The sequence below is a fragment of the Theropithecus gelada genome, chromosome 6 (assembly GCF_003255815.1).
Source record: "Theropithecus gelada isolate Dixy chromosome 6, Tgel_1.0, whole genome shotgun sequence".
Taxonomy (NCBI): Eukaryota; Metazoa; Chordata; class Mammalia; order Primates; family Cercopithecidae; genus Theropithecus; species Theropithecus gelada.
This window is the reverse complement of record NC_037673.1, coordinates 145,797,723-145,812,869: the sequence shown is the minus strand read 5'-3', so window position 1 is coordinate 145,812,869 and position 15,147 is coordinate 145,797,723. Positions and strand designations below refer to the sequence as shown.

At 43.6% G+C, this 15,147-nt stretch overlaps 1 protein-coding gene across 2 annotated transcripts in view; it reads right to left on the bottom strand.

Moving 5' to 3' along the window:
• Nucleotides 1-1,670: 1,670 nt before the first annotated feature.
• Nucleotides 1,671-15,147, bottom strand: part of AFAP1L1 (actin filament associated protein 1 like 1) — a 66,915-nt gene continuing 53,438 nt past the window's right edge. The window contains exons 16-19 of one of the 2 annotated variants that reach the window (XM_025387962.1): nt 11,509-11,673; nt 8,891-9,069; nt 5,689-5,817; nt 1,671-3,426 (exon numbers count right to left, since the gene is read on the bottom strand). In XM_025387962.1, coding sequence (XP_025243747.1) covers nt 3,403-3,426; nt 5,689-5,817; nt 8,891-9,069; nt 11,509-11,673 — 497 coding nt within the window. In that variant the 3' untranslated portion in view covers nt 1,671-3,402. The remainder of the gene's footprint in view (nt 3,427-5,688; nt 5,818-8,890; nt 9,070-11,508; nt 11,674-15,147) is intronic. The other variant, XM_025387963.1, reaches the window with a different exon arrangement.

Below are 15,147 nucleotides of genomic sequence, written 5' to 3'. Positions count from 1 at the left end.
AAAAAGTTTTTTTTTAAGGGAATGGGAAGTGTTCCTTGAGCACTCTGAATCTTGTCATAACATGGGTTATTTGTACTATAGTTATTTGGGTCAAATTTTCTTTCCTGCTTGTCTGTGAGTTCCATGAGGACAGAGCTGGAGTATTTTCATCTTTTTATCTAATCCGAGGCCCAACTCAAATGTGTCATGACCAGTAACTTATATTTTCTTTTTGGCCTTATGAAAAGGGTGACATGGTTTAGGAAGGTATTATGATTCTCTTTTACACGTGAGCAAATTGAGGCTCAGAAAGGTTGGTAAACCTGTGCAAGATGCCCCGATAAGGAAACAGTGACAGTAGAATTCTGACAGACTGAACACTTGGCAGTGTTGGGAAGGATGGAGCTTCAAGTCTACCTTAGACCTGTGGTTCACACTTTGAAAAAACACAACCAAATAAGGCATTTTTTTTTTTTTTAAGATGGAGTCTTGCTATCGCCCAAGCTGGAGTGCAATGGCGTGATCTCAGCTCTCTGCAACCTCCGCCTTCCGGGTTCAAGTGATTCTCCTCCCTCAGCCTCCTGAGTAGCTGGGACTGCAGGCACATGCCATCGTGCCCAGCTAATTTTTGTATTTTTGGTAGAGATGGGGTTTTGCCATGTTGACCAGGCTGGGCTTAAACTCCTGACCTCAAGTGATCCACCTGCTTCGGCCTCCCAAATTGCTGGGATTACAGTAAGCCACCATACCTGGCCTAAACAAGGCATTTTAATAACCAAGAACAAGTGGCATCTGTGCCTTAGCCATTTTGCTTACATTTCTCCTAGCTGCCTAACATTCATCAGGTTGCTGCTTGCATCCATGCATTCACTCATCTGTTTATTAAGTGCTAGTGTGCTTCTGAATGTTGCAGTACAAGGGGAGGGAGATATATGGATGACATAGAGCTTTAAAATTAAGAATAAGGCTCTAGGGTCAGACTTCTTATATTTACATGCTGGTGGAGCCAGCATAAGAACTATGTGAGCCTGGGAAAGTTACTTGACCTCTCTGAGCTTCCATTTCCTGAACTGTGAAAACTAGGATAATACAGCTTATCTCAGGGTTTTAGTGAAAACTAAAGGGATAGTACCTGGAAAAGTGGTTAGTTAGCACTAGGACTGGCTACCTAATTTAGAAGGCAAGAGGAAAAGCAGAACCCCTTGTTCAAATATTATGAAGAAGGCAGCAGTAGAGCATTAAACCAAGAACAGGGCCCTTCTGAGCATGGGGCCCTGTGTGACTGCACAGGTTGCATGCCTGTGAAGCTGGCCATGGCTGACACAGTGCCTGACACATGGTGAGTGCTTGATAAATGTTAATTATTAGTCACCCCCAGCCACTCCTCTCAGAGTTCAAGATCTGTTGGTGAGAAAAGACAACCCCAAAATAACTGCATAAGAAAGAATATGACAGACACTGAATACATAGTTGGAGAGTTAGGTGACATTCCAGGATCCACATTTTTAGAAAAGAACACTGAAAATCTGGAGTATGTGAGCCCCTTTAGCTGTGAAAACACAGGTGGAATTTGGATGAAAACTCTCAGTTATGTATTGGTTACCTTTTAGCTTTTGGTGGCTGTAATTACCATGTAAGAGTAGTTTCTTCCTCAGTAGAAAGAACACAGGCTTGTGAGTCACACATTTCCTATATAGCTAATAATAAGAGCCACTTTTTTTTTTTTTTTTTAATAGATGGGGTCTTGCTATTTGCTTAGGCTGGAGTGCAGTGGTGATTCACAGGCATGATCATAGTGCACTAGTCTCAAACTCCTGGGCTCAAGTGGTTCTCCTGCCTCAGCCTCCTGAGTAGCTGGGACTATAGGCGAGTACCACCATGCCTGGCCAGTGAAAGCCACTATTGACTGAGCATTTCCTATTTCTCAGACACTATGCAAGATGCCTACTATGTATTATCTTTTTAAATCTTCCCAACAGTCTTGGGAGAAAAGTAACAATTGTTAGCCCCATTTCACAGATAAGAAAACAAGAATCAGAGTGGTCAAGTGACTTTCCGAAGGTCACCCAGCTGGTCATCAGAGGCAGGGCTCAAACCTAGCCCTATCTGGATCTGGGCTTATAACCTCTAAGTCCTATGCTGTGCCACTAGTCAGTGGGTGATTACTGGTCAGGTTATTTTTCCTGCTGTGGTCTCCAGCTACCTCAGAGGGTGATAAAATTTGAGTGAGGCTAAAGTCTGTAAAACCTTAGGTGGGTTAAAATATGTAAACCCTATAGCAAAGTGGCCATGGTTATTCTGAGATTTTCCTTCTTTCCTCTTGAGCTAAGCACTGGCTCTTAAGAGTTAAGTGGTTTTATCTTTATTGGAAGGAAATGTGTTAAATACAGACCCATAAAGTACCTACAGTGTTGAGACAGTAGTGAGTAGCACAGTAGGGAGACTGCCCAGGACTTGAGGTCCTTGGTCCCTCTATGAAAGTATCAAGTGTGTGTAAAAGGTTTAGCACCGAGGTGACAGAAAGAAGCCATCATCCTCTTATTTTCTCTTGGTTTTACTTAGTATGTAGAAGGGCAGACTAGTGGGCCTCTGAGTGCAAGATGAGGACTTCATTAGATTAATGACATATTGCCTCCTGGATTTCTAACCCATAGCTCCAAGAACCTCAGTGTCATAGAACATAGGTAAGGGACTTGATTTACTGAAAGACCCTACCTTACAACATATTGTGGACATTAGAGCTCTGTGCTCCTGTCACTGAGTATCACTGTGAGCTTAAAATATGTCAGCTGCTCCATTTCTCTTTCCTTTTGTGTATTCAGAGCTCTGATTTTAAAACACTCAAATCTGGAAGATTCCAGTAGCTGCACTCTGTCTAAAGCAAATGAGGAATGACTGTAGAATTTGCATGTCCTCTACAGCTTTTGTTCACATGTATGCAGGCAGGGATAATGTTATTGATTGTTCAACCTGTTTGCCTTGCCCAGTGGTTGTCAGTAATGCCCAATATGAATCAAGTTGGAACAAGTGTGATCAGATTATCAGGTCTTGTCTCTCTACACTGCACCACCAATGCTTCAGCACTGCCTCCCTTTGCCTTAAGGACTGGGAGTGCGATGCTGTGAATGGGATGGAAGGGGTTATTCACATGTGCTTTCATTTCTTCTTCAGAAGGGAATCCCTCCATCCTCATTTCCACCCTTTGTAAAGTCATAAGAATGCTCTCCATTTCCCTCTTCCCTTCTACTTCTTCCCTCCCCATATCCCCTAAAATCATGCAGACAATAAAGGCTGGTCTTTTGGGTGCCCTGGAGAACGAGGGCTACTTCCTAGTCTTCTCTTGGTGTCTCCTTGTGAAAAAAGCATTTCTTCCTCAGGTGGACAAGCTGATATTTCCTTTGGAATGAAATCCTCATTCTCTTCCTAGGTCTTCTTCATTTCCCATTCCTGAAGTACAGAAAGACAAGACAAATCAATTTGTTGAATGGTCTAGTGTGACATAGATAAAAACATTTCATGGCACCTAGTTAGATGATCTCCACTGGCCAGGTTGCATTGGGTTCTAGCCCCCCCTCTCTCTTTCTGTGGCCCTGAGTAAGTCACTTCTCCATGCTGGTCTCTCTTGTCCCTTCATCCATTCTCAACATAGTTGCCTGAATGGTCTTTAAAAAATGTAATTTATATCCAAAACCCTTTGCTCAAAACCTTCCATCATGTCACAGCAAGATCCATTATGTTACAACAAGATCCATGGTTCCTCAGTGGCCTGAAAGGCTTTAGAGAAAAGGCTGGTAAATGATAGTCTGTGGGCCAAGTCTGGCCTATTGCCCGTTCTCATATAATCCATCAGCTAAGAATGATTTTCTTAATTCTAAATGTTTGAAAAAAAAAAATCAAAAGAAGATGACTATCTCATGACACATGAAAATGATAAGAAATTCAAATTTCAGTGCCTATAAATAAGTTTTATTGGGCTAGGCGCAGTGGCTCATGCCTGTAATCCCAGCACTTTGGGAGGCTGAGGTGGGCAGATCACGAGGTCAGGAGTTCGAGACCAACCTGACCAACATGGTGAAACCCTGTCTCTACTAAAAATACAAAAAAATTATTCAAGCATGGTGGTGTGCACCTGTAATCCCAGCTACACAGGAGGCTGAGGCAGGAGAATTGCTTGAACCCAGGAGGCGGAGGTTGCAGTGAGCTGAGATCGTGCCACTGCACTCCAGCCTGGGCGACAGAGCGAGACTCCATCTCAAAAAAAAAAAAATAAATAAAATTAAAAAAAAATAAAAAGTTTTACTGGGACACAGCCGTTTTCATCATCATTTACACATTGTCCATGGCTATTTTCATGTGACAATGGCAGAGCTGAGAGGTTGTGGAACAGATCATATGGTTCAGAAAGCCTAAACTATTTACTCTCTGGCCCTTCACAGAAAAAGTTTGCTGACTGCTGGTCTAGATGATCTGGCCCCTCACTGGTTACTTCTCTGATCTCATCTCCTAATGCTCACCCTTTGTTCCCTTCACTGGAACCACCTGGATCTTCTTGATGTTCCTCAAACATTCCAAGCTTTTTCCCACTTCAGGGACTTGACACTTGCTCTTCTCTCTGCCTGGATCGTCATTCCCTCAGCCCCCTGCATGGGTCTCTCCCTCACACTCCATTCAGGTCTCTGCTTATGTGTCACTTTCTCGAAAGGGTCTTTGCTGTCACTGTGCTTAAGCCCCTTTGGGAGGTTCATCTTCTCTGGCATCACATTATTTATGTGTGGTATTTAAAGTATTTGTCTTCCCAACTCTATGAGACCAGGGACTTTTTTGGGTTCCCTGTTATGTAACCAGAAATTATAACAAGACTCACATATGTTAGGTCTTCAACAAATATTTGTTTAATGACTAACTGTAGGAAAGAATAAAGACTCTTCCCTCTCAGGCTCTGAAAATCAATTCCAACCTGAGGGACGTAGAGCCGTGCTTTTTTTTTTGAGACAGGGTCTCACTTAGTGTCATCTAGAAATCCAGAAAGCTGTGAAACCGAAATATTTCTCCACTGTTTTGGTATAGACTCATTTGGTGGCAAAACCTGACCTGACCTGATATGAGGCTGTTTATAATCTTCATTCACTCCATGTGCTATAAATATTCCTGTGTCTTGCTGTAGAATTATTAACATGTTTGCTTACATGGTACCACCTGAGGACTTATTGGGGTTTTCATCATATATTAGTGTAGGTACCATATTACCTTTATAAAATCCAAAAAGTTCTGAAACATAGCTGACCCCCAAGAGTCACACAGAAGGGACTGTGGACCAGCATCCTGGAGGGAGCCATGGACTTAGAATTGGAAGACGTGGGTTTACTTACTTGCTTTTGCAGTGATATCTTGCATAGCCCTGGGCAAGTCCCATAGTCCTTGATTTTCAGTTACCTCATCAATGAAATGGGACCTGTCCTGTCTTAAAACACATTGTAGGCTCAGAAACCAGATGATTAAGCTTGTTAGAAATATGTGTTAACAAAGAGTGAATAGGTTCTGAATAATATCTGAAGATTACTGCTTCTGAGGAAGGTTCATGAATTTCATTGCATAAATGCATTGGCAATTCTCCACCTTTCTCACTAGCTGATTTTTTGGTTTTGGGTGAACTTCCATAAAAAGGGGGTTACCAGGTCTGTGATTTGATAAGCTGAACTATGGCTCTACCTTGGCTTTCTGTAGCACCCTTCCTTGGTTGGAGGCTACGATGGATGGGCTCCTCTTCCTCAGCTCAGAAACACAGTTGACAGGGAGAGATTGCTCTGGAACGCTGCTCTTGGGTTTATTTGCAGTTTCCTGTTGATGGCAATAAATAATTACATAGGTGAGATCTGGTGATGGCTACCGACACCCAGCCTGCCCTCAAAAGCATGAGGACACTTTATTATTTTTATTTTGGAGAGAGAGTCTCTCTTTGTCACCCAGGCTGGAGCACAGTGGCACGAGCTTGGCTCACTGCAACCTCTGCCTCCTGGGTTCAAGCGATTCTCATACCTCAGCCTCCCAAGTAGCTGGGATTACAGGTGTGCACCACCGGGCCTGGCTAATGTTTGTATTTTCAGTAGAGATGGGGTTTTGCCAAATTGCCCAGGCTGGTCTCAAACTCCTGGGCTCAAGCAGTTCACCCACCTTGGCCTCCCAAAGTCCTGGGATTACAGGTGTAAGCTACTGTGCCCAGCAGCATGGGAACTTTAAAATAAAAGGCATTGGCCAGGCGCGGTGGCTCATGCCTGTAATCCCAGCACTTTGGGAGGCCGAGACAGGCGGATCACGAGGTCAGGAGATCAAGACCATCCTGGCTAACACAATGAAACCCAGTCTCTACTAAAAATACAAAGAATTAGCGGGGCGTGGTGGTGGGCGCCTGTAGTCCCAGCTACGTGGGAGGCTGAGGCAGGAGAATGGCATGAACCCGGGAGGCGGAGCTTGCAGTGAGCCGAGATCGCGCCACTGCACTCCAGCCTGGGCGATGGAGCGAGACTCCGTCTCAAAAAAAAAAAAAAAGCACTGAACAGAAGATACTTGAGGACCTTCAGATAATGATAATGACAACTAAAATTACTGAACCTCACTACAAAGCATTGTGTGAATTAGCTCCTTTAGCTTCTCAACAAGCCTATGAAGTAGGTACTATTATTAGTCATTCCATTTTATAGGTGAGGAAATGGGGAAGGTCAAATTGCTGTGCAAGGTCATGTGGCTGATGAGTGGGAGAACCAGGATTCCAATCCCATAGCCCTTTCTTTCTTCCTTTCTTTCCTTCCCTCCTTCCTTTCTTTCTTCCTTCCTTCCTTTTCTTTTGTTCTTTTCCCTCCCTCCCTCCCTCTCTCCCTCCCTTCCTCCCTTCCTTCCTTTTTTTTTTTTTGTGTGTGTGTGAGACAGAGTCTTGCTCTCTTTCCAAGGCTGGAGGTCCACCTCCCAGGTTCAAGTGATTCTCTTACCTCAGCCTCCTGAGTAGCTGCGACAGGCATGTGCCACCATGCCCAGTTAATTTTTGTATTTTTAGTAGAGATGGGGTTTCACCATGTTGGCCAGGATGGTTTCAAACTCCTGGCCTCAAGTGATCCGCCCATCTCAGACTCCCAAAGTGCTGGGATTATAGGCATGAGTTACCCTGCCTGGCCCCACAGTCTGACTTTTAACCTCTCTCCTGTATTCCTTCTCATTTTTGAAATTACCTTTACCCCTTACATTTTCCAGATAATTGCTTAGTATAATACCTTACTAGATGTAGTTCCTTAAGGGTGACATCGTAACAGCTAAACCTGCAAGGAATTTAGAGAAAGCTTCTCTTTATCTCCAAAGAATGTCAAAAGGATCCAAAACTGAGGGAAAAGTGCTCTGGAATGGGAATATCAGGTCATGCTGGTGGGAGGAAGCAGCTGGGATGAATGAACCAATGCTAGCTCCTCCACCAGCCCTCTGTGACTCTAGGAAGTTTTGTCCTTGGCTGACATGTTTTTCATCTATATAATGAGATTGGAAACACCCCATGGAAAGGAAGTGTAGGGGTGTAAGACACAGCACTGGCTCAATCAGGTGTGGTGTGACCAGGAAATGTGACCTGGGACAACAATAATAATGACACATTGCCTCCTGACAAGTCATACTTATCAGACAAGTTATTTCGTCTCTTTAAGTCCCAATTTCCTCACCCGAAAGCAGGCAAAACATTTATTCATTTGACAAATATTTCTTGCACTCCCACTATTTTTCTGTAAAGGGTCAGGAATTTAATGATAAATGGATGTAGTCCAATTCTTAACAAGAATAGAATCTAGTGGAGAAGACAGACATTGGACAAGCAAGGACACAAATATATATATACACACATACACACAAATTGTGGTAAAGTGCTATGAGGAAGAATAATAGAGGGAGCTGTTGGTAATTTAGACCAACTAGGGTCAGTTTTGCTCTCCCAGGGAACATCTGACAATTTCTGGAGATATTTTGGTTGTCACTGGTCGGGGGGTGCTACTAGCAACCAGTGAGTAGAAGGTAGAGATGCTGCTTAACATTCTACTTGATATCCTTAGGTAGGACCTTAAGATCCCTAACATCCTGCTGATACACAGAATAGTCCCTTATAAGAAGGAGTTACAGGGCCAAAATGTCAGTAGTGCTGAGGTTGAGAAACCCTGGTGTAGATGAGGTCAGGGAAGTTCTCTCTGAGAGAGCCCCATTGGAGGTGAGTGAATCTTCCTCGCAGAGTTACTGGGAGCATTAGAGATAACGGATACAGAGCCCTGAGGACAGGGCCTGGTACCCTGGAGATCCCAGGAGAGGGCATGTGAGACCGTTGTATTTTTTTGTAGAGACAGGGTTTTGCCATGTTGCACTGGAGGGCTTTGGAGCAGGGCTCTGGAGTTAAGACTTCCTGGGTTTGAATCCTGTCTCCCACTTCACTGAGTGACCTTGAGCAAGTCATTCGACATCTCTGAACCTTAGTTTTCTTGTCTGTCAACCCCTAAACTACCTCATAGGACTGCCATGAAGATTGTGTGAGATAATACAGGTTAAGATGCCTGTAGTAATGGATCACACATGCTTGTTATTCAACATATGGTAGCTACTATTATCATCAATAACCCCAAGGCCATTTCTAAGATCACCTTTAGGGTAAAAATTCAAATGGTGATGCTGCTGTGGAGACAAGAACAGGCCAGAAAATCAAGAGAAATTGCTCCAAGAGTCCTCTTCCTAGCTGTGCCACCCATGGCATGCCCTTCACCTTTTTGGACTTCAGTTTTCTTGTCTGTAAATGGGCATAACCCCTACTTCCAAAGAGTGATCATGAAGGAGAGATCTGCAGTGTGTGGAGGGATACAGGAGTAGCTGCCCCTGGCATGGAAGGTCCTGGACTCACCCCACTCTTGGGCTTGCTGCTCATGGAGAGCCCCAGGGCCGGCCCTCCTGCCAGGGACTGCTGCAAGCGCTCCTTCACGGCCACCAGCTTCAGCTCCAGGTCAATCCGGCGCTCCTCCTTTGACCGACACTGAGCTTCCAGGGTGGCCACGGCTTCTTCCAGAGCCTTTAATTTTGCTCCTGAATCAAGATACATTGATAAGAAACAGCTGAACCTGACCTGAAGTGTCGGGGAATCTGGCAGGGCCTGATGCCTTTGTCTGCCCCTCCTGGTGGGCCTTTCCAGTCCCCAGTCTTGGTTAAGAGATGGACTCTGGGCTTGGGGTTCCAGTTCCATACTGGGGTTCCAGCTCCATAATGAGATGAGGTCTCATTATGGTCTTTATATGTCTGGTACCCATTTCACCATCTCCTGGAAATAGCACTCTGAGTTTTCATTGGGAAACCACCTTCCCCTTCTCATTCTGTCTCTCTTCTCTCTTTTTCTTTTTTTTGAGATGGAGTCTCACTCTGTCACCCAGGCTGGAGTGCAGTGGGTGATCTCAGCTCACTGCAACCTCTGCCTCCTGGGGTCAAGCAATCCTCCTGCCTCAGCCTCCCGAGTAGCTGGGACTACAGGCACACCCCAGCATGCCCAGCTAATTTTTGTATATTTAGTAGAGATGGGGTTTTGCCATATTGGCCAGCCTAGTCTCAAATTGCTGACCTCAAGTAATCCACTAGCCTTGGCCTCCCAAAGTGCTGGGATTACAGGCATGAGCCACTGCACCTGCCCCCCAGCCCCATTCTCTCTAGTTTGAGTGGGGCTGACTCTGCTTCTAGTTCAAGGGTTTGGCACATAACTTAGGTCTGCCCCATAATCACAGCTCATCTTCTGGTGACAGTGATTGGATGAAGGATGAAAGTGGGACCAATCAGAGTGAATCCAGAGGGTTTTGTGGTGGTTGCTGGGAGGAGAAGCTCTCTCTGCTTGGGTTGGCTGGGAGGGCTGGCACTGTGCAGCCATTGTGGCATCACAAGGGGAGAATGAAACCAAAGGAGAGAAGGGTAGAAGCATGAGTATGAGAAATAAGCTTCCTGGTGACATCATTTAAGTCCCTGGACCCCACTACACCAGATCACTCAATTTTCCAATTACATCTTCTTTTCATTTCTCTGCCAGTTTAGCTTTGGTTTCTGTTACTTGTAAACAAGTGTCATAGCAGGGCTTTACAGACACAGAAAAATAGAGATGAAGTCTCATTATGTTGCTCAGGCTGGTGTCGAACTCCTGCACTCAAACAGTCCTCCTGCCTCAGTTTCCCAAAGTGCTAGGATTACAGGCGTGAACCATGGCACCCAGCTCACTTTTTCAATTTAATCTAACAAACCTATATTAGTACCTTTCTCATGCCAAGTGCTGTGTTGGGTCTTACCAGGTTTAAAAATCAGTTCCATTCTTTGCCCTGAGGGAGGCTGTGCTGGAGGGTTTTCCAGTAATGTTGAATTCTTTATATTCATCATTCACCATGTATTTAATGCGTGCTTACCATGTATCAGGCATTGTCCTCGGCCCTAGATGTATCAGTGAACAAAGCAGGCAAAGATCCTTGCCCTTATGGTGCTTACATTTGTGTGTCTGTGGCAAACAATAAATAATAAATATAATAAATAATCTGATATGTTACCAAGTAATAGTGCCATAGGGGAAAAAATTGAGCAGGACAAGGATAGTCAACTTGCTCCAAATCCTGGTTCTGACTCTCAGAAAATTCTTTATATGGAAACCAAACTGTCTTCCTGTGCCTTCCTCCTGTTGATTCTGGTTCTTGGCCACACAGAACAAGTCTTCTCCTTTAAACCAGAAGTTCTTAATCTGAGGTTCATGGAGTCTTAGGCAATCTATGGATAGGCTCCAGAGGCAGCCACATGAGCTCCTGAACTTTTTTTTTGCAGCATTGTGAACTGTGGTGTTTCTTCTTAGAAAAGGGTCCATAGGTCCACCAGATTCTCATAGGGCTACATGTTTGTGGACATGTTCTATAGCAACAGGACTTCTGCTCCCTCCGGCACGTGGAGAAACCTTAGGCTTAAAGTGTGTTGAACTGCAGTTAGAATGCAAAGGAAACACAGCAGAAAATAGGGTGTGGAGAAGCCCAGAGCAGGCAGGGCCTGCTGAGGTCCCTGGTTTCAGAAGAGGATCCTGGGAAAGCATCATGTCCATTATTCCCTGCACTAGGACCAATGTCTCACATATATCTGTGAATGAATAAAGGTGGAGTTCAAAATGACATCTCTTATTTCTTTGATTCTAAGGCACACTTCTATGCTTCACATTTCTAAAATCAGATTGCTGCTTACTATATTAAATGTATACATTATTGTGATGCTTTTTCATCCCTCCAAAACAAGTTATTAAATTGATGACACTTTCTTTAATTGGGAGGAATGATGATGATAACGATGAAGAGGAGAAGAGGACGAGGAGGAGAAGGCGAAGGGGAGGAGAAGGCGAAGGGGAGGAGAAGCCCACTTTTCTTGGGTTGGAAACAAGGTGACTTGTGCAAGAGACCTGCCTTTACTGTGCCCAAGGATGAGCTGGCCACCCATAGGTGCTCAGGACCACAATCACATAGGTACCTGGGCTGCTCCGAATGGCTTCTTTCAGTTCCCTCTTCTCCTGTCTCAGTGCTATCAGCTCTGTCCGAATCGTCTCTTTCTCTTTCTCCAGCTTCTCTTTTTCTACCAAGTACCTCCGGGCATCCTCCTCCGCTCGGTTCTTGCCATACTTGTATTGATTGGCACCTGCAGAGGTGTGGGGAAGGGAAAGGCCCTCAGTTCTGACCTCTGGCAAAGGTACTTGGGTGGTGTCAGCTTCTCTCTCAGCCCCAAGTTCTCCATCTATAAAATGGAAATATTTAGACCAAGTCCCTTAGATATATTTAGTGTGAATCCTCTAAGGAATTAAGAAGCAAAAGGGAGGCCATAGGGCACAGGGACTAGGAGCAAGGCCTTGGAACAGACAGCCTGAGATTTGGGCATTTTTGACCTTCCTGGTTGTGTGACATTAGGCAAAAGAGACTGGTAGTGTTTTACTGTGCCTTTCCCCCTTGACCTTAGTTTCCTTATTTGTAAACAAGGATATGGATACAATTTACCTCATAGAGTTGTGGTAAGGGTTGAATGAGATGATTAATGAAAAGCACTTAGTATAGTAGGCAAATAGTAAGGGTTAGGTAATAATGATAATATTATTAAAAACAAATTTGTGATGTAGAACATACTTTGGTTTTAAAAGAACAAGTTTTATAGTCAGTTTTCAGATATCTATAAGACAAGGAGACCGTTCCGTATAACTCAGATCTCCAGAGATTCTAGACTTTGAGCTACAGTCAGTTATCCATTTTATTACTGGGGAAGGGGTTGGGGGAGGGAGGGACCTGGTGGTCTACTGTAGGTTCAACACTATGATGGACAATAAAAACAAATAATTATGGCAAAAATGTATTATTTACTATACACTAGGCACTATATGCTGAGCCATTTACTTGCATTCCCACTTAGTCATCATGAAAGTTATTTTTTTAATTGATTTTTTTGAGACAGAGTCTTGCTCTGTCACCCAGGCTGGAGTGCAGTGGCGTGATCTCGGCTCACTGCAACCTCCACCTCTGGGGTTCAAGTGATTCTCCTGCCTCAACCTCCCAAGTAGAGTAGCTGGGACTACAGGTGCATGCCACCATGCCCAGCTAATTTTTGTATTTTTAGTAGAGATGGGGTTTCACCATGTTGGTCAGGCTGTTCTCGAACTCCTGACCTCAAGTGATCAGCCTGCCTCAGCCTCCCAAAGTGCTGGGATTACAGGAGTGAGCCACTGTGCCCAGCCCACAAAACTTATACTATAATTAGTTTTCTTCTATTGTTGAGGAAACTGAGGTACACAGCAGTTAAGTCCCACTGCTAATGGTGGCAGAGCCAAGGTTAAACCCATGTCTCCATGTCTTTCTGACTCCAGGGTCCATGCTGTGCAATACTGCTCTAGCTGGTTCAAGGCCATAGTTCAACCTCTTGGGGAAAGTTTTACTTTTGTGTGTGTGTGTGTGTGTGTGTGTGTGTGTGTGCGCGCGCGCGCGCTATACAGAACTGCATGCTGCTTTATATAAGTTGGTGCAGAATAATTCCTGCAGTTTATGATAATTGGGGGTCTTGTCTAGCCAGCTGCTGTAGGGATTGCAGTGGTCACCCAGTGACCCATGCGAAAATCAGTTCCTGACACAACTACCCTGCAGTTCAAGCGTGATCATAAATACAGCATGGAGGGCCTTCTGGCTTTCATTGTTACTGATGAGAAGTCAGCTGTTAATGTTACTGGGATTCTCTTATACATGATGGCTTGATTTTCTCTTCTGCCTTCAACATTTTTTCCTTGTCTTTGGTATAAGCATTTTTACCATGATGTATCTTTTGTAGATCTCCTTGCCTTTATCTTACTTGGATTTCACTGAGCTTCGTGGATGTATAGATTAATGTTTTTCAATAAATTTGGCAAGTTTCAGCCATTATTTGAATATTTTTTATGCTCATCTCTCTCTCTTCTCCTTCTAGTACTCCCTGTACACATATGTTTGTGCACTTAATGGTGTTCCACAATGCTCTGAGGCTCTGTCATTTTTCTTCATTCTTTTTTCCTCTCTGCTCTTTGGTTTGCATAATCTCTATTTTTCTATCATCAAGTTCACTGATTCTTCTACCAGGTCAAATTTACTGTTGTGCCCACTGAGTGAGTTTTTCATTTCAGTTATTGTACTTTTTGGCCTCATGATTTTTATTTGGTTATTCCTTTTATAATTTCTATCTTTCTGTTGGAGGCCTCTATCAATATATTATCAATAATATATTCCATGTGACTGTACTATGTAGTATAGTATAATATAGGATAGCTATATTTCATATAACTATAGTGTAGTTCCATGTACCTATACTGTAGTGTACAGTATAGTGTAGTGTAGTACTCAGCATAGTCTATTTCCTCCTGCAGTATGAAGCCAATTTCTCCAGAACAATGAGAAATACATTTCTTTTGTTTATAAGTTACCCAGCTTATGGAATTTTGTTATAGCAGGAGGAATGGACTATTATCAATAATATATTGATAGAGACTACCAATAATATAGGCTATTCATAATATAGACTATCTCTTAATATACTGTCATCTTCCATTCCTTTATTTCTTTAAGCATGGTTTCCTTAAGTTCTTTAAATAATTTATAATGGCTGCTTTGAAATCTTTGTTAAATTCTACATTTGGGCCCTCTCTCAGGCAGTTTCTATGGCTTGATTTTTTCCCCTCTGTATGGGTCACATTTTCCTGCTTCTTCGTGCGTCTCATAATTTTTTGTTGAAAACTAGTCATTTTAGAGAATATATTATAGTATCTTTTGATATGCATCCCCCCAACTGGGTTGTTGGGTTACTTTCTTATTTGTTTAGTGACTTGTCTGAACTATTTTAGTGTAGTCTACTTCCTCTTGAAGTATGAAGGCACTGATGTTGCTCCTCAGAGGCCATAGCCTTGGCATGTGTACAGTCACTCTGGGGTGACAGCGTATTAGCAGGGATTTCTGACTCTTTCCCTAATCTCCTGTTAAGCAGTCTGCCTCTGTTGCTATTACACCCAGCTGTTAGGCTCTACTAATTGTCAGGTGTTTGCTCTATTGATTTTGACAATGCATAAATTACTCCACAGTCTGATCCAGTTAAATTCAGCCCCTTTATAGGATAGTTGTGGAGGCTCATCTTTGAGATTTATTCTAACCCTAGCAGGGCTCTTTTTATTTAAAACAATTTCTTTAAAAAAATTTTTTTTTTCTTTTTTTGCGACAGGGTCTCACTCTGTCACTCAGGCTGGAGTGCAGTGGCACGATCACAGCTCACTGCAACCTCTGCCTCTTGGGTTCAAGTGATTCTTGTGCTTCAGCCTCCCGAGTAGCTGGGATTACAGGTGCCCGCCACCATGCCTGGCTAATTTTTGTATTTTTAGTAGAGACAGGGTTTTGCCATGTTGGCTAGGCTGGTCTTTAACTCCTGGCCTCAAGTGATCCACCTGCCTCAGCCTCCTAAAGTGTTGGGATGACAGGGGTGAGCCATCACACCCAGCTGAGGGTATTTTTAGCTGTCTCTTTCTGTGGTTCTCTCTGATAAACTAGCCTGTGGTTTAGTTTATTGTTCTCATAACCACCAAATCTCCATTGTTTTTGAGAGCACCCTTTGGTTTACACT